Source organism: Sylvia atricapilla, chromosome 9 (assembly GCF_009819655.1).
Source record: "Sylvia atricapilla isolate bSylAtr1 chromosome 9, bSylAtr1.pri, whole genome shotgun sequence".
Taxonomy (NCBI): Eukaryota; Metazoa; Chordata; class Aves; order Passeriformes; family Sylviidae; genus Sylvia; species Sylvia atricapilla.
Window position 1 is genome coordinate 7,191,029 of NC_089148.1, and position 26,009 is coordinate 7,217,037.

General features: G+C 40.2%; 1 protein-coding gene across 1 annotated transcript in view; it reads right to left on the reverse strand.

Moving 5' to 3' along the window:
• The window catches only part of LOC136364699 (BMP/retinoic acid-inducible neural-specific protein 3), a 183,786-nt gene that overhangs the window by 37,913 nt on the left and 119,864 nt on the right, over positions 1 to 26,009 (reverse strand). Inside the window, exons 4-5 of the mRNA XM_066324694.1 lie at positions 25,811 to 25,916; positions 23,035 to 23,271 (exon numbers count right to left, since the gene is read on the reverse strand). Coding sequence (XP_066180791.1) covers positions 23,035 to 23,271; positions 25,811 to 25,916 — 343 coding nt within the window. The remainder of the gene's footprint in view (positions 1 to 23,034; positions 23,272 to 25,810; positions 25,917 to 26,009) is intronic.

A 26,009-nucleotide genomic window follows, 5' to 3' on the forward strand; every position in this document is an offset into this window, starting at 1 on the left:
TCTTATTAACAAAGTTTTTTAATCAGGCAATCTATTTCCATAAGCAGAATGATTTATAACTTCTGAACCTAAATAAAGTTCCATTGAAAGGGGTCCAAATATTGGGAAAATATGTGAGAACAAGTGGCACACTTGAATGCACACATTTGTCCTTTTCCTTTCGTCTTGTTTTCGTGTATCAGAATGTTTCCCTGGATGCCCTTCTGCCTGCTGCTATCCTCCCACCCTTCACAATCCAGTTATTTCTTTTAGCTTGTTTCTGCAATGAAGTCACTCATCCCACAGTTTGGCTTTCACCCTGCCAGATGCTCCTTTTGGAGAGTCTACACTTCAGCAGGCTATGTGAAAGCAAAGAAGTGGCTGCTGCCTGAAGTAGCCTCCATCTCTTCAAATGAGAATAATCATAATATTTAACATTGGTGTAATTTTAGGTTGCTCATGGACCAGGGTTGATTGGGGAAAACGTTCACTCGCATCAAAGAATACTCCATTAACATCCTTGTTCATAAGTCCTTTAGTTTAGCCTTAGTTTAGGTTTCTTAACAACATTTTTACACAAAGTAGGCAAAAATATTTTCTTTTTTTATGGATGGAGAAAAAAAAGATCTTTTGTAAATAAGCTGCAGTGGCCCTTGACCACATCCTGAAGGACATAGGGCAGTGATGGAATACAACAGTCCCGCTTTAGCGGAGTATTTTCTGTGATGGGTGAAGACTCATAACAAAACAAAAGGCATTCAAAGGTCTTCTTGAAGGCAAAAAAATGGAAGTGAAGGGTCAAAGATGATGATTTTATGTTTAACAAAGTGGTTTTTAATAATTCCTCTGGGAATGTGTTGTTCATTTTGCCTTCATGCCTTCCTCTTTGCACAGCCCCTGTGCTGTCCTTAGAAAACATTAAGAAAGGGAAAAAGCAAAAGATAAAAGGCTCCAAATAGCTGATAAGATGAAGAAACATTTCCTTTTCCTCATGCCCTAAGTTGGTTTTTATTCTCTGTCCAGCAAGAACATCCATTCCTGGGTGTACAGCTAACAATTTGAATTAATGGGAATATTTAATAAATTCTACATTGCCAGATGAGTATGTCTGTGAATCTTAGTGTAGTTTTGGATAGAGAGATCTATTTTCTCCTTCCCAAGAGATAATTATTCCTCCCTTAGTAGTTTGGGTCAGAAGAGACATTTGTAGTCCAACCCCCACTAGATTAGATTGCTCGGAGCCCCATCCAACTTTACCAACCTCTGATTCCTTGTTGGAAATGACATTACTTTCTTTTTAGTGTTAATTAAATTTAGTCATGGGTTTGTCCACCTTTGCCAAAGGAGAGGGGAGCTGGGCTCTGTTGTTGGTTTAGTCTTTAACCTACCAAGGTTTTGGATCTAGCTGGGCAGGTCCTGATAAGCTTCAACGAACAAAAAGGGAGTTTTGGAGTTGTGGGATTTTAAAATTGACATGTTGGGAATCCAGAAGATATGGAAGGGGTAAGAAGACAATAATGCCTGGCAAAGCTGGAGACCTCCTCTTCGAGAAGAGAGTGCTGAGGGAACCACAGAACTGCACCAAACGAGGAAATAAAATTAACTGAGCTGATACAAAGGGTGTCCTTTACAAAGCACGGATCTGCAGCTTGTAAAAATCAGACAAGTTCTACCAGATTGAGGACTGAGGGTGTACATATACATATATAAAAATATATATCCTGACACCTTGGGGGGATTAGATCTCAAAGCCACATTCCTGACTGACTACCTGTTTTTTCCTAAGGTCTCTTTTACCTAATTCCTAAGGTCTCTTTTCCCTTCTGTGCCTCTGAAGCGCTGGTATATCTCCTTAAAATGAGCTTCATGAAGCCAAAACAAAGGCAGCTCCCTCAGGAGACAATGGCCTCAGAGGATGCCTTTTCAGCCCTCACATTGCTCTAACCACGTATTTAAGGAGCGTTGTCACTTTGCTGTCCTCTGCTCGGTGGCACTAATCTCTACAGCTAACAACTGCTCCATGCAGTGTTCAGAAGTGATAAGGAGGGTTTACTCTCCTCAATTTGCAATGCACTAGCACTTCCAATAAGAAAATGTGTTTTTTCTCCCTGTAATAGACATCATATTCGACTACCCTTGTGCCCTGTCTGATCCTGCTAATGAGCTCCATAATGCAGGTGAAGGACAGACAGAGATAAAATGAGCCTGGTTACATAGTGCCTGCTGCATTTTTTTTTTTAAGTCAAAAAAAAAAAAAAAAAAAAAAACAGAGAGAGAGAAGATAATATGCCCATATCTTAAACAGACACATTTCATGATCTGTGAAACTACAACATGAACTCCTAACACGAACTCCTAACACGGAGAGATGATTAAACTATTACACTCTAATCAACAATCAACACACAGTGCCAGCCATTACTGAGGATTAACAGCCAGTATTACGGTCCCGGGGGCCACAGAAATAGATACTTTAATTCATAAAATCACCGAATATCCTGAGCTGGGAAGGATCCACATGGATCATCGAGTCCAACCCCTGGCCCTGCACAGGACAACCCCAAAAACCAGACTATGAATCTTGATACCCCATAAAATCTGATTACAGCACGTCCTCTTTTATTTTCACATGGGTAGTATATGCCATACGATTTTATATATTCTTAACTAATTCTAAATTAGGCAAAAAAAGGTAAAACATTATTTGAAGTGGTGGGTCAAGAAAGTTCATTTTCTGGCTGGATGCGTCTCTTTTCACTTCCCCTTTCTGCCAGGTAAATTTTTCATGTGTCAACAGTGCCTGGAGATGGAAATGCCATCTCATGTTTCAGTGGGAAAGAATAAATGAGAAATATCATAATGAGAGCAAACATTACTGCTGAAATCAGATGAATATCAGATGTATTTAGGCTGTGAGAAATACCTAAAGCTGCAGATATGTACCTTGGATCCTCACTGTTATTGGGTGTCAGTGCTGAGTGCAGTGATTACCATTCTGCAGACAGAGCTGCAAAGGCCAGAAAAATCCAGGAAACCTCACCCAAGGATCTGACAGTGCTCTGCTACTGACGGTTTAAGTTTCAGCTTTCATGTATTTCAGATTCTGTGCTGCCCAGGGCTGCAGTTCTGAGCCTCACATTCAGTGTCACTCAGCTCTTCACAGAGCAGGGAGACAAAACAAATCCTTTTCCTGCTGAACACCAAGGACAACTTTCAGCCCCAAAAGCACAAACAATGGTGGGCTGAAGGGAGGAACAGGAAGGATGGGACCTCACAGCTTGAAGGTGTAATTGGATAATTAAACCTCAATATGCAAATGGAACAAAATAGATAAAAAAGTTAGACCTCGTAACCTGGGGTCCATTTTTGTGACTATTTTAAGTCCACCCTGAGTGTAGCCTTGGTCAGGCCCTGTCCTGCCCAAGGTGAACCCTAAAAGCCTTTCAATTAATACCTATTTTATCCCTAGCTCTGTCCAGTCTCTGTTTCAGGTCAGTCTTCTCAAGGCAACGCAACAAGGGAAAAAGGTGCCTACTCTCCCTTGGAAGAGAACAGAATCTCTCTGCTGTGAATATTTTGGTTTTCCATGGTATTTTGCTACAAGGCCCGTACAAGACTGTCCCACCTACAGAGCACACACTTCTGGGTTTTTTTCCACTGAGTGGTTTGTGGAACTTCTCCAGCCTGCCAAAATGTCTTGGGTTAGTTTGTTTCCTAAGATCCTTTGGAGGTCAATGGATTTATATCTACTTGGGGATTTAAAATACCAGGGTATTAAAGACACTGCAGGCTGACATCTGACAGAAATGTCATGCTGGAAATATGAAAATACCAAATTTTATCACTGCGCTTTTGTCTCCTAATTTCCTTTAGAGTAAACAGAGCAAATCCACCACTGAGCTTTGAAACTGTCATTCCTGAAATTTTCTTTTAAATCATATAGGCACTGTTTTACCACTCAGAGATCATCTCAGGACTAAGGACATTGGAGTAGTTTCCTCCTCACATCCCAGACATGGTCTGCACAAAGGCAGGGAAGAGCCTGAGCCTCAGCAGTCAGGGTAGCAGGGGCAGGGGGATAAAAAACAGCTCCTTCTATCTAGGGAGGTCTCAGTGATGTGCTTATGGAACACCAGAACTCCTAAGTAAATAGGAAAACTTAGGAAGAACTTTCCTAAGTAAATAGGAAAATTCAAATTTGACATGGATTTCTATGAGAGGGAAGAGAATACCGGGTTTTGTTCTTATCATGGCTGAAATTGATGTCAACATGCATGTGACAATAATTAAGTGAGGGGAAAATCGACATACAGTTTAGGAGAACATAAAGCACAGTTCAATAAGAACTGAATTCGGTAATATGCTCAGAAAAAAAACTGTTTCATAGCAAAGTAACCCACAAGAAATTTCAGCCACCCTTTATCAGTCTCCAGAAATGGCAGCTTCTGGAGAGATGGCATTCCATGAAGCATTATTCATTTTTTTAATTTAATGTTATATTTTCTGATGAAAATGAAATAATATAACCTTATGGAAACAAAACCTTTAAAGTTGGAAATTACAGCATAGTGTTTCAGTAAATATAGAATCTTGTCTAATTGTGGATTATATGGTCTACCCAAAATCAATTTCAATTTTTTTAAACAATATTCAAACCTTGAAAAAGCAATTATGTTTTCTAGGCAAAAGCAGCCTGGTAATAATAAAAAAAAAGTAAGAAATTTTTGTTGACTGAAACATACTATAAACAATTTTATATAGTCCATGTGTTTTCTAATATTAACAAGGATTTGGATTTTAGAGGGTTTTTTCATCTAACAAAGTTCAGTAAGAATGTGTATATAGGAGAAACCCCTTTTTAACATCAAATTATCGTGTCAAAATCTACCATTAGAGAGCAACTGTAATGTGCTGGTTTGTAATTTCTCTAAATGAGGCTCTAAGAAAACATTTTTCTCCCTTAAAAGTCTGTACATCTGTAATTCGTACACACATCCTCTTTTTCAATCAAGTTCTTTGACTTGTTCTAGAGGTATTCAAATTCTGCCATCGCAGCCTAGAAGTGAGTAATACCTCATGCAGGAACTGTTCTTCTTTGGCTCTAACAAAATGTTACAGTGGGATAAATGCAAAGTGATAAAACTCAGCGTGTCTTTAACACGTGAGGGTGTGATGCTGTCTGAGCAATCAGTGATATTGTCTGATGTGCTGGGCCAGGTCAGAGTGCTTCAGACAACTTCAGAATTGTTCTCCACTGCATTTCCTCTTTTCTCACTCTCATAATGAGAATTGCAAATGACCACTCCTCTCTACAAAGCACTGATACTTTAGGAAGCCAGCTCACTTCTTAAACCAGAGTTCTGGGACCAGATGCTAAATCAGACTTGGTATTTCCTTGAACAGTCTGTAGTCCAAGGAGACATGATCTCGTGCTTCAAGCGGGTCAACTCTAACATCAGATTAGCTTTCTCAGAGCCTGGCCCAGCCAGGATTTGGAAATTGCTGCAATCAAGGCTCAAGTGCTCTCAAGGAGAATAAATTTCTCCATACCCAGTGTGAATCTCTCTTGTTTCTCTGTGAATCTCCCCACAGAGAGAGCCTGGCTCTCTCTTTCCCCTCCCTGCAGATAAGGGGGCTGCTCTGAGTTTGCTGAAGTCTCCATGCCCAAGGCTGACCAACCCTTCCTGGGGCTTCTCCTCTCAGTGCATCTCCTCCAGCCCCCACCTCTCTGAGAGCACCCTGACCATGCTCCAGGTTGCTGAAGTCTTTCCTGTACTGTGGAGCCCTAAACTGGATGCAGCACCTGAATGTGGGCTGAAGAGTACTGAGGCTAATCCTTGATCTCCTGCTCTCCTCTGTAGCACCCACAATGTGGCCTCGGTACTGTCAGGCCACTTGGTTCTCTTCCCAGGAACCTTCCTGCAGAGCTGCTCCTGGCCAGGCAGATCCAGCCCCAGCTGATGCTCTGCCTGTCCAGAGCAGGATTTTTCTTTTTGCCTTGTGGAGCTTCACCAGGCTCCTGTTGTCCTGGTCCAACAGCTTGTCCAGGACCTCCTGTATGCAGCCCTGGGCTGGAAGACTTCTGTCTCACTCCTTCTAACTGGCAACATCTGAGAGTGCACTTTCTCCAAGTCATTGTTAAAGAAAGTAAAGAGAACAAGGCCTGGGGCATACCCTGGGATATCTGTATCTGGGATAGACCCCGGCTGTACTGCATTTGCCACCAGTTTTCAGACAGGATGCATGACCCCCTAACTCTGTCTCCAACAACATTCTGGTACCCAGGGTGAGACACAGTGCTGCGGATGGAAGGACAAACAGATGGGCAAAAATCCATTTGTGTGACCAGATTCCATTTGGAGAGCCTCGCTAAAAGTGAAGTAAATTACACCCATTTCTCTCCTCACATCCATAAATCAGCATTTTGTCATGGAGAGAACGAGATGGGTCACAGATGATTTGTCATCTTCTCCCTTGCTCTCCCTTCACCTCTGCTGGCTGCCAGATGACCCCCACGCTTCTCTCTCACTCCCCAGGGTGACAACATGAGATAAAAAGTTCCCAGATTGAGATAAGGATGGGGAGATCCCACTTATGAATTACAGCCTTATTATTACAGAATTATTTATATTTAATAGAAATACTGGCTGGTTTTTCTTACAGGTTAGGAGTTGGAAAGAAGACTGCCAGTTCATCACACACAACAGGCAAGGAAAACTGCTAAAGCTATTCATGTCACCACCAAGAGGGCTCTTTAAGTAGAGCTGTGCGAAGAAAAGCCATTTTGTGAAGGGATTTTTAGCATTCCAAAGTTATATTAAACTTTTAGAAATTTTCTGAATTTTCCCAAATGCCTGTAATTCCTCTGAAAGGAACATTGCAAAATTTTCCTTGTTTGCTTTGCTTTGAATAAGTCAAAAATACTTCACCTTGACTGAATAGAAATGTTTTTTGTAGTTATGTCAACATTCAGTTTCATATTATAACATCAAAGTTATGAAGTAAAAAATTTTAAAAATTAATGAATATTTCAAAATGAAGTAAATACTTTACTGCATTCCTAAAAAACAAAAATAAACAAACAAACAAAAAACACCAAAAAAAAATTCAGCAACAACAAACCGTAATTTTGTAGTTACTGAAAGATTATTCCTGGCTGGTTTATTCAAAGTACCTCTCTCTATATGTGCAAAAGTGACTCAGCATGGGGAGTATTAATATATTGTCAGTTAAAAATAGGGTAGGATAGTAAGGAGAAAAAAAAAGACAAAATAAAACCACCTTCATCCCAGCCCTTCCTACTTCCAATGCTCCATTTCACTCCTACATTCCCAAATCCTCCACTTCCTTTTCCCCACACCTATTGAAGGATAATGGAGGAGGGAGGCTGCGGTCAGTCCATAAGACTTTTTCTCTCACAATCCTTCCTCGTACTGTTCCACTACTCCAGAGGTGGGTACAGTCCTTCACTGGGTCTTTCCCACCGGGTACAATCCTTTGAGAACACACTGGTCCACAAAACCTGCTCCTGCTTGGGCTTCTCCTTCTCTCAGGGCACCTCCACCTACAGAGGAGTGGGGTCCACCATGGGATGCAGAGTGTTTGCTCCACCACGGACCTCCACGGGCTGCCAGGGGACAGCCTGCCTCCCCATGGACATCTCCACAGGCTGCAGGAGAACCTCCAGCACCTCCCATCCTGCTCCTTTGATCCCTTAAGCTTTACCTTTAAACCCCAATATGCAAATGGACCAAAACTTATAAAAATGTAAGATCTCATGACCAGTCATCCATTTTGTGACCATTCTTAGTGCACCTTGGGTGTAGCCCTGGTCAGGTCCTGATGTCCTTGTCTTGATGTATCCTAAAGGCCTTTCAGTGAATCCCTGCTTTATTCTCTTGCTCTGTCCAGTCTGTTTCAGGTCAGCCTTCCCAAGGCATCACCATCATCAGTCTGGGTGCCAGCAGGGCTGTTTCTTTCATCTCTTCTCTCTCCTCACCTCTCTGCCTCCTCTCTCCCACAGCTGCTGTGCAGTGTTTACCCTTTCTCCCAGAGGGTCTCACAGAGGTGCCACAAGTGTCACTGACAGGGCCAGCTTTGGGCAGGGGTGCCCAGTTTTGGGGGAGGCTGGCATTGACTCTGTCTTGACAAGGAGTAGCACCTGGTCTCTTCTCAACACAGGCCACCCTTGCAGTTCCTCACTGCCAAAACCTTGCCAGATAAACCCCATACATCTCCAAAAATCTTGCCCAGGAGGACTCATTCCATGATTTTCCCAATGACCAAAGTGAATCCCGTCAATCAATAATTCCCTGGTTGGTCTTTTCAGGCACTTTTTGGGGTTTTTTTTATGGAGTATTTTTTTTTGTAGTTGTGGTTGGTTGGTGATTTTTTGGATTTTTTTGTTTTGGTTTGGTTTTTTATTGATCAGAGTAATATTTGCCTTTCTCCAGTCATCAGGGATATTCCCCAGTCTCCATGATCTTTCAAAACTAGGAGACCTTACCAGGATATCATTCATCTCTCAAAACCCCAGATGCAGCCCATTGACTCCCATGGACTGCAAGGGGTCAGGTTCTCTCCAGTAACCCTTGACTGCTCTGTTTTTCACTCCTGGTGCCTCCTTTCCCCCATGCCTCCTGCTCCTGAGCTCAAGGACCTGCAGTATTTGCTGGTGAAGGCTGAGGGCAAATAAACACATCAAGTACTTCTGAAACAAATCCCAAAATCACTCAACCCATTCAGCAGCAGGCCCACAATTCCTTGTTTAATCTTTTTCCTCCAACTGTAAAAGCTTTTCTCATTCCTCTTGGCATCCCTTGCAAGCACTGGAGGTAGCTTTTCCCATCACTATCTCTGAATGCCTGGACAGAGTTCCTGAGCTTTTCCTTGGTAGCCTGTCCCTATTTGCACCTCCTGTACTGCTGCATTTTTGCTTTAGAAGTCTGCCTTGAGTTGCCCTTTTTAGCAAATCCCTAAAATTTCAGTATATGACCTGAGTGTGAGAATGGACAGTTCTGCTTGAAGATGCTGTCCTGAAAATCTGGCCAGCTTTCCAGAGCTCCTTTGTCTTCAGAGCTTTTTCAGAGGGAACACCTTCTCCCAGTTCCCACAACTGGGTGAAGATGATTTCATGAAGCCCAGGTCTAAGCTCTGCTGCTCTCCTACCCTGTGCTTTCCAAATCCTGACCATATCCTCTACAGACAGGGCTGCCCATGGATTATTCCCTCCCCAAGTAGCAGTGCTTTGTTAGGGAGAAGTCAGCCCAGCTCTGTGTCACTCCTTTTGATTGACTCAGTGCCTGTACCAAGATGCTATTGCTGACACCCTTCAAAGACCTCCGTGACTGCCTGTGTCCCACTGTTGATTTTTCAGCACGTGTCAGGGAGATTAAAGTTCCCCACGAGAAGCAGGGTCCGTAATCCCAGCACATCCTGGAATTGCTTAGGGAAGGTTCCATCCGCTTATTCACGTTGACTGAGTGGTCTGTAGCAGGTTCCCACCCTTGTTGGCTCTCTTCTGACCCTGACCCATAAATTCTCATCCCTGTTGTCCATCCCAGAGCAAAGCTCTGAACATCCAGGCTACTCCATAGCAGAGAAGGCAACTCCCTTCCACCTCGTCCCATTGATTTCACACATGGGGTACATCTGAGCAGCACACCTAGGATGGGTTTCCATCTCCCATCTTCTACTTTTGCTCTTGTTGATGTCACCCTGCACTGTGTATCACTGGGAAAGATTCCCCCTCTTCCACACAGGCTGAACCCTGTGTGACTCCTGATTCATTCCAGCTGTGCCTTTTCCTCTCTGAGCTTCACCCCGTCCATGAAATGATATTCCAGAGGCATATGTCTGTAATAATGCCTTTCCAGATTACTGCCCAACAGACAAAAAAAAAAAAAAAAACAAAACCAAACTACTTAAGGAACTCAAAACTTTACATTAAATTAAAAAAAAAATCAGTGCAGTTTTAGTTCATTCCTGTTTCATTTTTTCCTTCAAAGTAACCTGTCTCCTTGTCTCTGCTAATCATTTGCCTGCACCTTGGTTTTAATATGACTCCAGCCTTCCTTTGGCACAATTTCTTCTAACAGCAAGCCAAAGTAAACAGATAATATTGCATAAGGGAAAAACAGAACCAACAAGAGCATTCAGACCAGAAGCTCTCCTTGAAAAAAACCTTAGGAAATATCTCGAGTAGATCCAGAAGTTTATTTCTCCACAGAAAAGGTGACACGGAGCACCAAAGTCAGCCAGACCTCCTGTGTGGCCATTTCAGTTCTGATGATCTGCTGGTGCTGTAAATATGGCTATTATTTAATATAAATACCAGCTGGTTCTTCTTACAGGTTAGGAGTTGAAAAGAAGACTGCCAGTTCATCACACACAACAGCCAAGGAAAGCTGCAAAAGCTATTCATGTCAAAAATAGGCTCTTTAGGTAGAACTATACAAAGAAAAGAAAAGCCATTTTCTGAAAGGATTTTTTAGCAATTCAAAGCGATCTTAAATTTTTAGGAATTTTCTAAATTTTCCCAAATGCCTGTAATTCCTCTGAAATCATCTTAAAGGAGCATAGCAAAGCATTCCTCATTTACTTTGCTTTAAATCAGTCAAAGTACTTCACCTTGACTGAATAGAAATGTTTTTGTTGCTATGTCAACTTTTAGTTTCATATTATAACATCAAAGTCATGAAGTAAAAAATTTAAAAAATTAATAAGTATTTCAAAATGAAAGTTAAACGCTTTACTGCATTCCTTAAAAAAAAAAAAAAAAAAAAAAAAAAAAAAGTAAAAAAGTAAAAAATAATTTTGCAGTTATTGAAAGATTATTCCTGGCTGATGTATTCAAAGTAGCTGTCTCTATATTGTGTAACATCCTGTACATAAATCTTAATCTCTGCTATGCTTCAACAGACTTTTCTGTTTACACTGCAAGCTCTTCAGAGGAGAGGCCTGGCTCCTATTATATCTTCATAGGGCAGTTAGCACAACAGACCCCAGATTTAATTATTGCCATTTATTACAAATAATAAAGATAATTTTGACTATTGCTCCAGGCAACTGCACTCTCCTTGGAGTCCTGAGTGGGAGCTGCAATTAGTACAAGGGGTGAGAGTTCTGGTGGGTAAGATTTCCTAATCCCCATTTCATCACTCATTTTTCTACACTGTTTGTGAAAACCTGTTGCTGCTCCAACAGTTTACCCACCACTGCTATCATTGCTGTTCCATAACAATGTCTTTTTTTAATTTTAATCAGGGCAGTAAATATGATGGCGAGTCAAACACCATTGTCAGCTGTAAATCAAGATCTGAGAGCACAAAGCTGGAAGTCTGAGAGGATATAAACCACGGGACCCACATTTCAAATGCTTGGATGTGATTGCTGTTCATTAAAGTGCTGCCTCAATATTGTGTAGATGTTATTAAAGAGATTTATAAAAGATAGATATTTTTAAAAATATCCCACCATGATTCAGAAGCCTGGAGAAAACAAAGTGCTAAAATGAACATATATTTGTTTTTATGTTGCCATGAATTTTAGTTCTTTGTGATGCATTACTCAATTTGTCAAAGAAGTAGCAGCTGTGTTCCAAGAAATATATGTTTGAAAATAATCCAATTCAAAGAAGCAGAAGACTGCAGCTGGAAACAGCTTTATTTCTTCAGAGAAGAGATAGTAAATCTGAATTTTCCTTACCCTTCTCCCTCCAATTTAGGCTAAATCAGCCAGCTCTCCTGATCATTAAAATATGTCCTTCTCCAAAGCAAAGGATTTATCCTTTAAACTTTCTGAAGGACAAAGGGAAGGAAGGAAGGAAGGAAGGAAGGAAGGAAGGAAGGAAGGAAGGAAGGAAGGAAGGAAGGAAGGAAGGAAGGAAGGAAGGAAGGAAGGAAGGAAGGAAGGAAGGAAGGAAGGAAGGAAGGAAGGAAGGAAGGAAGGAAGGAAGGAAGGAAGGAAGGAAGGAAGGAAGGAAGGAAGGAAAGAAATGTGTGTTTTCTGCAATGTATGGTCTGTTTTTCAAGGAGGAAAGGAGGCTCAGACTTCCTTTTGGACAGGCAACTTGAGGTGGAACAATCCAGCTGCTACAGAAGCCTCAGGGAAGAAAATTCGGATGATTCTGGCAGTGGGGTAGATTTTGGGGTGGGAGGGGTGGGTTTGGAGGATTTCTTTTTGAAGCGAGGAATGCTGCAAGGATAGCTCCTCTCAGCCATGGCCTCTGCAAGAAGGAGAGGACAGGGATAAGCGTCAGTGTGGAGATGGAATTGGTGAGGAGCAGAGATCCTCTGGTCAGACATTTATATACACAGCTCCAAGGAACCTCATTTAAATGTTAAAAGTGATGAGCAGAAACGGCCTCAGACTGCACCAGGGAAGTTTAGATTGGATATTAAGGAAAATCTCTTCATGGAAAGGGTTGTCAAGTATGGAACAGGCTGCCCACAGCAGTGATGGACTCACCACCCTGGAAGTGTTTTAAAAATGTTTGGAGATGATCTAGTGTTGAACAGGGTGGTGGTGCTGGTTGGACTTGATCATCTTAAGGGTCTTTCCCAACCTTACTGATTCTGTGATTCTACCATAGATGTTAGATATGTGCATAAATATACAAACACACGTGTATATTTGTGGGTTATAGATTTACTGCTAGAAATGCCAGCCTGTCATAGGAACACAAAACCTAAACTCCTCCTCTCACAAGTCTTGAAAGTCTCCTGGTGCCACATAAAGGTGAAACATTTGCAGTCTAAATTGCAGTGAAGCCAGAATATCATCCTATAAATACAGTTGTTCTGCTGGGCAGGAGATAAAAACCTTGACTGGGCTCTGCTATGAGCTAGGAGGACTCACATTTCCTGCAATGGAGTAACTTGTTTCTTATTGTCAATCTAAATATGACCTTCACAGCAAGTTCCCTTTTCATAAACCAAAAAGCCAGACTCCACAGCTGTCTCTGTAAGTGCCAGCGTTTGAAGGACATTCCCTTCATCCTGTCAGATTTGCTTTCAGGTGTTATTTTGGTTCATTACGCCTTTAAAAATGTTTCTATCACTGCCCTTCAAAGGGATGTTCCTCAGAAGTCACAGTAAGCTTCCAAGAAAAATGTCTCAAAAAATTTATCTATGGGTTATGTTTTTTGTAAATATTTTAATGACTTCAATGTGGTTTCAAAGTAGTCCTGCAACATGGAGGTCCCACAGTCCTTTATTATCTTTCTACAGAACTGTAAATTCACTTAATGCATAAGACATATTCCTTATGGGCAGATATAGATATAATTTCTGTCAGTCCAAAATTTACCTTAGCTGAACATGCTGGGAACTCCTAAAGTTTGAAAACTGGGGAGGGTAAGTAAACATGTAATGATTCCCAGGGAGGATGAAGGAGGGAAGAGAATGAGTGAAACCGAAAAATGTTCTTGGAAAACACATTGAAGTAAATAGCCAGTGTTAAGCTGTTCCAGGGGAAGATTTAAGGAGCTATGAATCTGAACAGACAACACTGCCCTAGACAAAAAGAGAAGCCACAGAGTGACATCACTCTTAATAAAGAAAGCCCAAAGCTGCCAAGGCAGATTGGAATTCCACCAAGAACGAGAGGATTTTGTCACTAGCTTTGAAGGGAATTACATTATGTCCTGTACATGGTGGACATAAGTAAAATTATATTAGATCAGGCCTTCTGCTCCTCCTCTTATTACAATGTCATCACAGTGTTTGAAGTATCTCAGAGTGCAATGCCACATGAAACTTTAATAAGTTGATTTGCCAGGTGCAGCTTTAGCGGGAGCGGTATAATGCTTTTAGTTTGGTAACAGGGGCAATTATATCAGCTGTACCACCATTTTTGGAGTAGGACAGGAACAATTTAGACACTGACCCTCCAAAGGAGTTATGCACATCCCACCTGTTCATTTTATTAGAACAGTGGCACCTCCACAGGGGTGGAGGAGGTGGGGAGGGGAGCATCGGTCACAGAAGGAGCGGCAGCTTGGTGTATCTGCTCATGTTATTGATTAAACTTCCTGACAACCACGGAGGGAAGTTAATTACTGGGAGGCAAATTAACACCCCTGCAAGATAATAGAGAAAACAATAATTATATTAAGAACTCAGGGGGCTAAGTTTTCCTGGCCCTGAGCCTGAGGCTATAAGCAGCGTTTGAAAGCAAACCACTGCTCCACTGCTCAGGGGCAAATAGTTTGAACCATATTGATTGAAGTCTTTATTCTCAGTGATTAAAAAGCACCTTCAACTGCCAGTGAGTCAGTTCAGACTGCTCACAAGGAGTCTTTCAATTAGAATTTCGAATGGGACTCACTCTGCATGGCAATGGGTCTGTCCTGGTCAGCAGGGAGAGGCACAGACTGTTCTGAGTGACCCTGGGCACATCTGGTGTGAGCTCAGTACAAGGACCCGAGGAGGGGCATGATCCCAAACCCAGAAAAACAAAGCTTTTCAGACAGCAAAGTTGGGTTTCTGGCATCTGTACGTCGAAGAAATCCTCCAGCATTCCGTTTGAATTCCAGATTTCATTTTTAGTCTTATTTTATGTGCATTTTAGTTGAATCACAGCAGCTGGAAAAGCAGGAATATGTCACTGGACGAAGAAACTTTCTATGAAACTGCCTTCACTGCAAATGATGGGCTGGGCCTATGAATTTACAGTCTGTCTGTGGTGCCAAGCCAAATCTTGTCATCTTGTGACGTTACTTAAGATTTGGAATCTCAACACTGATTCTGAAAATCAGTCTGGACGTCTTTTTTTCCATTATAAATACACCAAGTTTCTTCTGATCAGAGCATACAACACAACATCTCTGTTTAAACTGACATTTCCAAATTATGCCTGCAGTTACCTTCTGCCCTTTTACTTCCTTTTTAGTAATTTGAAACAGGTACAAATGAGACATTTGGTTCAGGGTTTAAAAATGTCTCTTAGAATGTAGTTTCTGTTTGAGGCATTTTTGTTGGCCTTTTTGGGGGGACAGTTTTTAGGAGGGGCAGGGGCTGGTTATTTTCTCTTCTCCTGTAGTAGAAGAACCAGAGCAAACACTATAAATGCCAATTTTTTAGCTAGACACTAAATGGCATTCTGAAATCTTTTAAGACCACATCACTGTATTTTAGACAGGAGTTACTGAGGGTGTTTTTTAGCTCTTAGGGTTGTCATTATTACTGCTGGTGAGAAGGAAGAAGGCCAGGACCTGGGTCAGTGTCTCCATGATGTCAATCTACAAGCTTGGCTGCTGGGGAGAATTAGCTTTTTTATCTGGATGCAGAGAGAGGCAATAAAAAGGAATCCCACGGTGTCCTCTCCTGCTAAAGCAGTTTTAAGGAAGGATTTCTGCCACAGGAAGAGCAAAAATCTGTGCTTCATTGGGGTGGCAAACAGAACTATGCTTGATTTTTCTGATTAGATAGAGAGATTTTTAAGATTAAATTTCACAGACTGAATTCAGGTTTGATACATCTTTTCTGGGGTTGTCCATCAGAAAGAACATGACAACAATAGTTTAAAATGCTTGTCTGGTGAAGAGGAGGAGAAAGACTGTTCCACTGGTTGTATTCCTTAATGCAGTGCCAGGAGATATAAATATAATCCTTAATTAAGGTGATTCCAGAACATTAGGGTATGAAATGGTGAAAAAGCTAGTACTTATCTGATGGTGCAGATTTCTTACCCCCTGTGTATTTATGTTGTGTTGATTCCCATTTGATCTTGAAGGTCTGAATTTGTCTTTGGCCCTTCTCATAATGTATTCTGTGCATCACATCTCTAAGATTTCTGTCTTCAGCACTAGACAATCTATTTAAATTTATTTACATTACTTTTTTTTTTCTAACTTGAAATTTAGTATATTTAAATCTAACTTCATATTTTGTTTAACTGCCTGGCTTTGCACCTGCTTTCTTAAAGCATCAATATATATTTTAGCAAATTGAGTCCAGTATCTGTATCTGTTATTTTTTGATTGCTGCAAAAAATGAACAAAAAAACCAACTCAACAAATGTATCACTCTCTATTGCTGTGTGCTCAGCATCTAAGAGTATCTATGTGCAATGATTATGACTATAATTCTCTTTTCTAAAGAGGTACTAAGAGATTTGTGTAGATTTTGACATCAAATATGATCCCTTCCTATGGGTGGGTGTACTGATTGACTGTTGGACTGTCTCTGACATTGGAACAATCTTAGAATTCCTATTTTGCAGTTTCTTTACAGCCTCAGCAATCACCAAGGCAGTGCTGTCCATCTGTAACAAATAGATGAGGCTGGCAGAGAGTGTGAGGAATTCTCCCCTGAGCACCTGCACTTCCATGTGTGAGCCAACGTTTCATTTCCAGCTTTGCTTTTGCTGTACTTTACAACAGTTTGCAGCCTGGCTGTTGGAAGCAACTTCCACTGACAGTGAAAACAGAGATCAGAGCACTCCACAAGAAGCAGTGGAACATTTTTGAAGCCAGGAGAGAGGGCAGGGTCCAGTTTTATGAAGACACAGTATGTGACCACAAAGGGTTGGTCAATCTTCTGTTGTGCTTGGCTTCCCCAAACCAAGCAGATCTTAGGAGGCAGATGTGCTTAGTGCAAAGAGCATTTCTTGTTCCAAAGTTGGCATTTTACAGCTTATTTCATTTGGGAAAATATGAGCTGAAGGGGAAGCAAGATTTAGGAAAGTGTATCAGCAAAATATGATGGTTTTCCACATTTTGCAGTTTTGAAGATGGAGATATAAATTCATGACACTATTAAATGGATAGTTCTCTAAATCTCACTGCAGATTATGGAATGTTGGAGATGATCTTTCCTATTATTTTCTCTAGGTTTTGCATAAAAGTAATTATATAGGATGCAAATGCTACCCTCCAAAAATAATGAAATGGTTGGACTTCCTCATCTTCAGTATTACTGATATTTAATTCAGTAATAAGCTTATCATCTCCTCTATTAGAATCCACTATCTCCAACCCTTTCAATCCAATTTTTTATATGAGGAATTTTGCAAACATCGTTAATTCAATCACTGTAAAGAAAGGGAAAAATATAATTGGACTGAGGAACAGGATTCCAAAGTCTCCAAAGCAATCTCTGCTGAGCAAACAAAAAAACTTTGTTAACATCTTTGCAGTGCTATGTATTAACTGAGGTTCAGACCTCATTTTCAGGTGAACCTTTCAAAGCCGTGCATTTTTTCAGATGATTTTAAGTCTGTATGTGTAAAGGGTAACCAATGTTCAATAGCAAGACATCCCAGAGTTATTAGGGAATTATGGAATGCATTAGACATGAAATCCAAATCCAATGAAACCAGGGATTTAAGAACAGCTTGCACCAGCAATTCATTTCTGTTAGTACTTTGTGATCAAAGCAGTGATGCTGGGTGGATGGACAATGAAAAATAGTTTCAGCAAATATTAATGTGGAAGTTAATATCAATTTACTTTGGCTGTACTTTCATCACTTGCACTTTCTGTGATACTGAAATTTACCTTTTGAATTATCTCTGTAAAGCAGACACAGAAGTGACTGAAAAAATCAAATTCGACATTTTGAGAAGTTGTTTGTCGTTTAAAGCTGTAGGCAGATGCAGCTCAAAATATTTGCAAGGTGACTTTTGATTAATTCTGTCTGTGAAGCCAGCTTGGAGTGAGAAGTGTTTGTGTTCAGTGGTCAAACCCTTCGAGGACCTCAGTGGCTCTGGCTCTGCTCCACTAAAGCTTCTGCTGGACATCCAAGTCAAATCCCTGAAGTTAATGGACTACAAATGATTCACACATATTTCAGTGCTTTGCTGAATCCCCCTTGAACCCAGCTGTGACAGGAGAATTTATGTCCATTTTGTGATGGGTATGCTCTTTCCTTCCCTCTTGGTTGGTATATAAACTAAAAGTTTAAAAGAATGAGTTTGTCATTTCAAAGCTTCTTTGAAATTATGTATTATAATATCTATTGTACATCTTCTGATCCAGTGCTTTCCAAGGAAATATTTCAAAAGAGATTTTGTTGCCTTCAAGGGGGTAAAAATATCCATTGCTCAGCATATTGTGAAATATGCAGAGAGAAGGCAACAAGCTGCCAGTGCACGTCAGATATGTGAAAATACATGCTTGATGGAAGATTTTACTTTCATATCTCTAGGAGGTCTCATAAATGTTAGAGATTAAAAAAAAAGAAATTATGAAAATACAACTTTGCCGTTTTCTATTGTTTGAGCAGCACTACCATGCATGTCCTTATTTATTTTGATAGCCTTTTTAATTCCAAAAAATGAAATTACACTACAGGGACTGCTACTTTTTTTTTTTTTTTTCCAATGGCAATGACTAGATCACCTTAAAAGAAAATTGCTGTAATTTAAATTGTTTAAATGAAGTGTTCAGATTTCCAAAGATACTCGGCAGCCAGACGCACCAAGATTATGGCACAGGCAACGTGTGATCATGCTCTTATCCTTGTTGTCAGAATCCAGAGCCTGTGGATGGTTTTGGGGGTCTTCTTGACTTCCCTGTGTTTTAGAGCAGTGGGTCATGATCTCTGGAAAATGCTGAATTGTCAAGTCAGTGTTACACATCAGAACTGTTTTCTTTGTATATTAACTCTTTAACATTCTTAAAATCTTTGTAACATTTGTAACTTTGTAACTTTTGTAACATTCTTAAAATCTGTGGAAGTCCCAGCTACTCCCAAAATGTGAAAAAATTTTTAAGGAGTATTTTGACAGTTAATTGCTGGCAACAAATTACATCCAAGGGCTTAGGTCAAGCCTTTTTCCTGAAATAGAAAGGTGGAATTCACTGAGAAGATGAGGTAGGAGAAGCACCTGGACAAGTAGGTGCTCCTATATTGGGGCAGAAGAGGAATAAGAAAATTGGCAAATATTAAAGAACAATTAAAGACTGAAAAGGTGAGGAGGGCTGCAGGGACACTCATGAGGATTGCACAGCTTTAATCTAAGGTGGTTGGACTCCTAGTCTGGAATCTCAGGGGAACTTGGTGATAGCAGCAGGTCGAAGTGGATCATCTAGTTGTTCTTTCAGGCCACAAAATCTCATTAAAGTCTCCTTTCATGAACATCAGGAAAGGTAAATGGAGCACTGCTTGGTTATTTTTTAGTATTAGTGGTGAGAACATGGCTTGTTGGAATGATGGTCCCAGGGAGAACTTTGCTTGCACAGTAATTCAGCCAAACACCTTGAGAAATTAATGAAATTTGTTAATAAAGGTTGAACAGCTTTCATATGGATTTTTGATAAGGGAACAGCTGCTCATTTTCTTGGGTAGTGGTAGAGTCTGGAGGCACAAGATCTGATAAAGGATAAGCAGATGGTTCAGAGTAAACAATTTGAAGTAGCTCTTGTAATTTCTTTAAGATCTTGGTATATAAACTGACACTAAGAGGTTATACAAGAACTCATTGAGCTAATGGTGGTCAAATGCTTATTGCTGGAGGGCAGCTAGAGAGATGGAAAAGGCAGCCAAATTTACTAAGAGATAAATAACACACTGCTGCACATCCTCCAAAATAGGATTTGAGTAGTTAAAAAGTGCCAGAAAAGCCTGAGTGAAATGAGTCTGCACATAAGGACAAACAGCACATCATGGACTGGGATGTGTTTGGTCACATAACCTGTGACAGTCAGAGTGAGTCCAAAGAGAATTGCCAGCAACAGCAGGCCCAGATTGCAGAGCAGAGTCTCCCTGCGTGGAAACCAGGGCAATTCTTTGGTCACAGAGCAACAGAATGGCTGAGATGGTGAAGAAACTCCTGCTCCAAACCCCTGCTGAAGCAAGGTCACCTGGACCCAGGACCACAGCCAGTCAACCTTAGGATAAGTCCAAGAATGGAGGCTCTAGATCTCCCTGGGGAAACTGCCAGTGCTACATCAACCCCAGGGAAAAAGTCTTTCCTGGGGATCAGAGGGAACCTCCTGTGTTCCAGTTTCTGCCCATTTCCCCTTGTCCCATTGCTGGGCACCACTGAAAGGAGCTTTGCTCTGTCCTCTGTGCATCCTCCCTTCAGGTATTTATAGACAGCCCTGAGCCTTCTCTTCTCCAGAGAGAAGAGAACAGCCCCAGCCCTCTCATCCCTTCTTCTTAAAAAAAAAAAAAAAAAAAAAATACAGCAAACCATTCCTCAATTGTTTTATCTTGAACAGACAGGAGGAGAGATAACAGAGAGAGTAAACAAGCCATCTTAAACAGAAGATTTACTTCTTCCTCTTCAAACTAAATCCTGCCCACAGACCCTGTGAATGGCCTCAAGTGAACCCAGTCAGCCTTGCAGGTCGGTTTTAGGGGACAAGATCAGTTTCTGGAGTCAGAAGACTATTTTGTAACATGTAAGGTAAGAGAGGGTTTGGAAGCAAAAAGGGCAAAAAAAAATAATTTTCCTGTATTCACTTCTAGTTGACTCTGGAGCCCACAGTGTCATAGAAGGGAAATCATTAGTTCATTAATTTCTCTGCCATTAATAGCAGACTATATGGGCCAGCAGTGGGTCTCTGGTTTACTTTGCCCCTTCCTGCTCAGACTGAAATTACTACATAATCTGGCCTCCTTTCTAGTGAACTTACTTTTATTATAAACAGATTAGAATAAAGCGACATGTTGTTATCTCAGAAGCTGACTTCCACTGATTTAGACAAACACGTGGCAGTTTTTAAATTTTCTTTAATAAAGGTCACTTTTGTTCCCAGAATGTGCTATTAACATGGATCAGATCACACTGATATTTGCTAATAATTTATCACCATGGAAATATTGTTTAAGCTCCAAATGTTTCAGAATATGTCTCAATGGTTATAAATACATATATATATATAATCACATTAGTTATTGTAATTTGTTATATGATGTTTCTTTCATTTAGTTTATGATAAATATTATTATATGTTATTATATTATATTATATTGTGTTGTCTCGTATTAATATATTAAATTATAATATACTAATTTTTATATATATAAATCAGTGTGGCTGGAAATGCTTACAGACTATGTGTGACAGCACTGGAATAGCTGCTCAGTGCTAATATATGATTTATATGAGGCTGGCTGCTCAATGACTAAGTTATCAATCAAAAATTCACATGCCAACTTTTGTTCCATTCGCAGACCCATACAAGGTTACCTATCTCATCTTTCCATGAAAATCTTCGTGCAAAACACCTTATGAGATAAAAGCAGAAATATTCTAAGCTACCTCTGAGTTGTAGAAGTCATGCTTGGTATATTTATTAGATTAAAAATTATTTAAATCTTTCCAGGGCTAAAGAGGAGAGCGTGGCATATGTCTTAATGATGTTAATAACCTAAATTTCACACTTCTTAGTAACCACACCTACTAGCAATTATTAAATTGACAGATATATGTGAAGCTGGCATTTTAGTGATTCACCCAGCAGAGCTAAAGAGTCTTTTAAAAGCCCAGAATTTAACTCTTACCAATATTCCCCCGACATTCATGTCACAGACCTGAGCACAGGACTAGAAACGTAGCTGACAATGATTCAAACTCATAATTAACTCCATGTCCAACATACATCTTGCTGTAAGAATCCTCCACAGACCCAGACGTGTGTGGTCTTCCAGCTTGACTAAAATTGTTGTTAAGTAGGTGCCTACAAAGGACATTCTTCAGGCACTGAACAGCCCATTCAGAAAGGGCAAAATATGGCAAAATACGTGCCCCTCTGAAGAGTCAATATATTTGCCCTAGTTGGCAAAGTAGTAAATGACAGCATAGCTCCACAAATAATTAAAAGTTTCCAAATAGTCACTGGGGAAGTGTACCCAAATGTACACAAAGCCAACATTTAAATTCATGTTTCAATATTCACAGAGATGTCTGTGATCCTCCAAGGAAAAATATTGTAAGTTCTGATGTCCTCCTGCTGAAAGTGAGAATGGGGATGGGAAAAGGGCCTCAGATCTTCTAAACAGAGTCAGACAAAAGACAGCATCAGGTTAAAAGTTGCAACAAACAAAGTTTTAACTGATACTGGGTTCTTGAAATTATCAGTTCTCTTGAAATGAGGAATCAGTTTTTAACAATAAAACAAGAAAAATATAAATTAATGTATATAAAGTATTGTTCATTCACACCCTTTTACTGATATTTATTCGACTCTTCCCTTGACCACTGTATGATCTTCCTCCTTTTCTCTTCTACTGATTTGTTCTCTTTCTTCAACATAACTCATTAGAACCTGTGATTTTTGTATTTTTTCTGATTTATCCTTATCTCCCTCAATTCTTTTTTTTCCAACAATTTTTCCCAGGTCTGCTGAGCTCTCCCTACTTTTTCCACCATCTGGCCAGGCAGCTGTTTCGGGTAGCACCAAACAAGTGAGTTGTGAAAAGGGTTGTTCATAAGCTGATTTTACCTGTAGTTCCCATTCTCTGTGGGTTGGGAAGTACTGATTATCAGGACAGGTGAAATGATGTATGAAACAAACCTTGGTGCATGAAGGAAAAACTAATGTTGATGCGTTAAGTTTTAGCTCCCATGTATTTCAGGTTCTGTGCTGCCCAGGGCTGCAGTTCTGAGCCTCACAGTCAGTGTCACTCAGCTCTTCACAGAGCAGGGAGACAAAACAAATCTTTTTCCTGCTGAACACCAAGGACAACTTTCAGGCCCAAAAGCACAAACAATGGTGGGCTGAAGGGAGGAACAAGAAGGATGGGACCTCACAACCTGGAACTGTAATTGGACAATTAAACCCCAATATGCAAATGGACCAAAACTGATAAAAATGTGAGACCTTGTGAATGGTCATCCATTTTGGGACCATTCTTAGTCCACCCTGAGTGTATCCTTGGTCAGGCTCTTTTCCCGCCCAAGGTGGATCCTAAAGGCCTTTTAATAAATCTTTATTTTAGTTCTGTCCAGTCTCTGTTCCAGGTCAGTCTTCCCAAGGCATCAGTGTGGTACGAGCGAGTTGTAAAGACAACATGGATTTGGCCTGTAGAAACCCAAACCATTCTCTGAGATACAGCCAAAGAGGGAAATAAAATAAAAAAAAAAAAACATTAAAAATCTCACCAGATTCTTCAAATTCACTGTTGTAGGCATTCCAAGTCTCACTTATGCGGATCAGGTTCTCTTCCATGGCTTGGATGTCCATGTAGGGACAGTTGCACTCAGGGAATTTGGGGCCACACTGACACCAGCAGTCATTGTCCTTGCAGATGAACTCCCCCTCGGAATTGCAGGCAATGTAGCTCAGAGCTGCCTGCACAAAGTGCTCTTGCAGATACTCAGGAAGGATGACCTGAAGACCTGAAGGAAATGGAGGAAATACTAGGGTATTAAACACAAAGGAAGTTCTGGGGCTGAGAACCTTCCCCAGGTTATGCAGCAAACAAACAATTATGAAAAATAAAAATATGTGGAGTTTTTAGGACAATTTGTGCATCTGCCCAGCATTTGCACTATGTCATGTATTTCCTTTTTTAGTAATTATTTTCAGGCATATTCCTCACATTTCCCTCTCAACATGGAACATCCATCCACTAATGAGCAACCTGTATTCCTCAGAGAGAGCGTTGATTGTTTTAATCTTTCTGGGGAGATTGGGTAACATCAACTTCTCCTTGGGAAGATCTGCTGAGAGAACAGCAGCCAGAGCCTGGCAGCAGGAAATCACACAGCTGAGTTATAGTCTTGGTGTCAGCAATAATGCAGATTCTGAAAATGTTGATGAAGGGAAAGCAGCCCTGAGAGACAGGGTAAAGAGATAGCATAATCAGGAAAGGAGGTGTAAACATTTCCACCCGAATTTGGGCTTGTTTTCCACGCTTCCTTTGGCACAACAAGATGCAGCTCGTCTAAATAACTCATTACATCTCGTGATCCTGTAGGGACAAACTAGGAAGGAAGAGGGAAATTGGGTTGGGAGAAGTCTTTGAAAAATAAAATTTGGCTGATTGTTTCTTTTTCTAGCACTGGTAGCAAATTGCTCTGGGACAGTCAATTTGATGTGAAGGGTAGAGCTACAAAACCTCTAGAAAGAAAGCTCATTCTTAAATTACTAAAACTTTAACATGGAAAGGGTGCAAAGTCCAACTCTTGGGGCTTCAAAAAACTCCTGCTACGTGTGTTCCAAGTAATTTCTCATCATATTGATTGGGTATTTACTGATATAAGTTTCTTCTCCATAGGCATTTGAATGATTTCACAGAGACTTATCCCTTATTTTCAGGTATATGCAAAACTATAGCTGTAACAGTAATTTCAGAACCCTTCCAAGTCAAAACTCATATCACAACTGCTGAAACCTGGTCTGACCGACAGTGCTTTTTTCTGTCTTGTGTCAAAATTTGTAAAACTCTGCTGCTCCTTGAGTAAATTTTATAATGTAGTTGTGTGCTTGTGAAGAACCATGAGGCTGTGAAAGGAAAATAAAAAAAAAAAAACCAAACAGATCAACTCTTCCGTTGAAGAGTTTACACAGTTCTGATAATGCATTTCTCCACATGACAACAAACCACAGCCTGAGAGATGCAAAGATTATTTTCCAAATTTTAACTGACAAACATCAGAATATGCTGGTAACAATCAAAAATTATATTTTCTGGAAATATTCATGGTTCCCAATGGAAATGACAAGTTTTTTGTAAAAAAAAAATTCTCTCTGGGAAATAATTTTATGGTTTTTTTTATTTAATCTATTATGGAGAAAAAGGAAAGGGGGAAAACACATATGGAAACTTTAAGGAAAAATCATTAAATCATGGACTATCCTGAGACTGAAAGCACCTCAGGGATCATCATCCCTGAGAGCTGTTCTTAATATCTCCAATGACCTCACACTGTTTGTCTGAGTGATTTACAAACTAATACAGAAAACTTTAAATCTTGGAAAAAATTGTATATCTACCTTCAGCTCCAAATTTACAATTGTATTGTTCTCTCATGGCATAGGATCAGAGGTATACACAAATAGATACACACATTAAAGAGAATTTAGTGGGTTTTTTCATAGTCATAATTTGCTCATGCTTTATTTTTGTAACTGAAAATAAAAATTATTAATGGCCTAATCCCATAAAGGGAGACTTTTGAAAAAAATTTATGTCCTAATATACAGATTGGGAAATGCTTCTGCTGGAATTTTGAAAAAAATATATTATTTAGAAATGATTACTCTCTCCTTCCTTTTGTTTCCCCTTTCTGCTTCTTTCTATTTTTCGTTTTTATTTACACACAATTACTACTATTTGAATAATGAGTGGGCTTTTTACCTTCTGAATTTTTGAGTTTGTTTGTTTGGTTTTTTTGTTTGTTTTTGGGGGGGTTTTTTTGGGTTTTTTTTTTTTTGTTTGGTTGGTTTTTTTTGTTGTGTTTTTTTTTTTTTTTTAATTCCCAAGAGGTGGAGCCCTTTGACTCCTCTTGGTTTAGAGTATTTGAAAATGTATATGCTGCTCCTCTGATGACTCCTTTAATTTTGGTGCAACAAGGGTGTAAGCTACTGCTCGGTATGTGCAAAGCAGGCTGGGCACACTAAATGTCACTCCCAGCTCGATGGAATCTCTGGGAATTCAGGCAGTTTAAGAGATGGATGCTAAATAGGGATGCAAAATATTAACAGGACTGTTCGAATTATTTTCTGGCCGGTGAAGAAATTGTTTCTGTTTGAAAGGCAACACGAGGTTGCTGACATTTCCTTCTTCATTTTGGCTGGAACACACACACACACGCACAAAAATTAGGGAAACGACCTTTTATGAGGTAAAAGAAAGGAAAAAAAAACCCCAACAAACAGTGTGATAAATGTCACCCCATTCCAAAACAAATTAATGAAATTGCACCTACATACCTTGCAACTGAATCTTATTTTCAGGACTCTGCACCAGGACGGAGCTGACGGAATCTAGGTTGTCATAGTTACTGCAGCCGAGGGGACCCGTCCGTGTCTCTGTCACCTGGTGGAAGGGAAGGCAGAAGGACTTGCTGGATTACCCAGAGCAGGCTGAGGACCTCAGAAGATTTTTTCATTAAGTTTTCCTCTGTTTCAG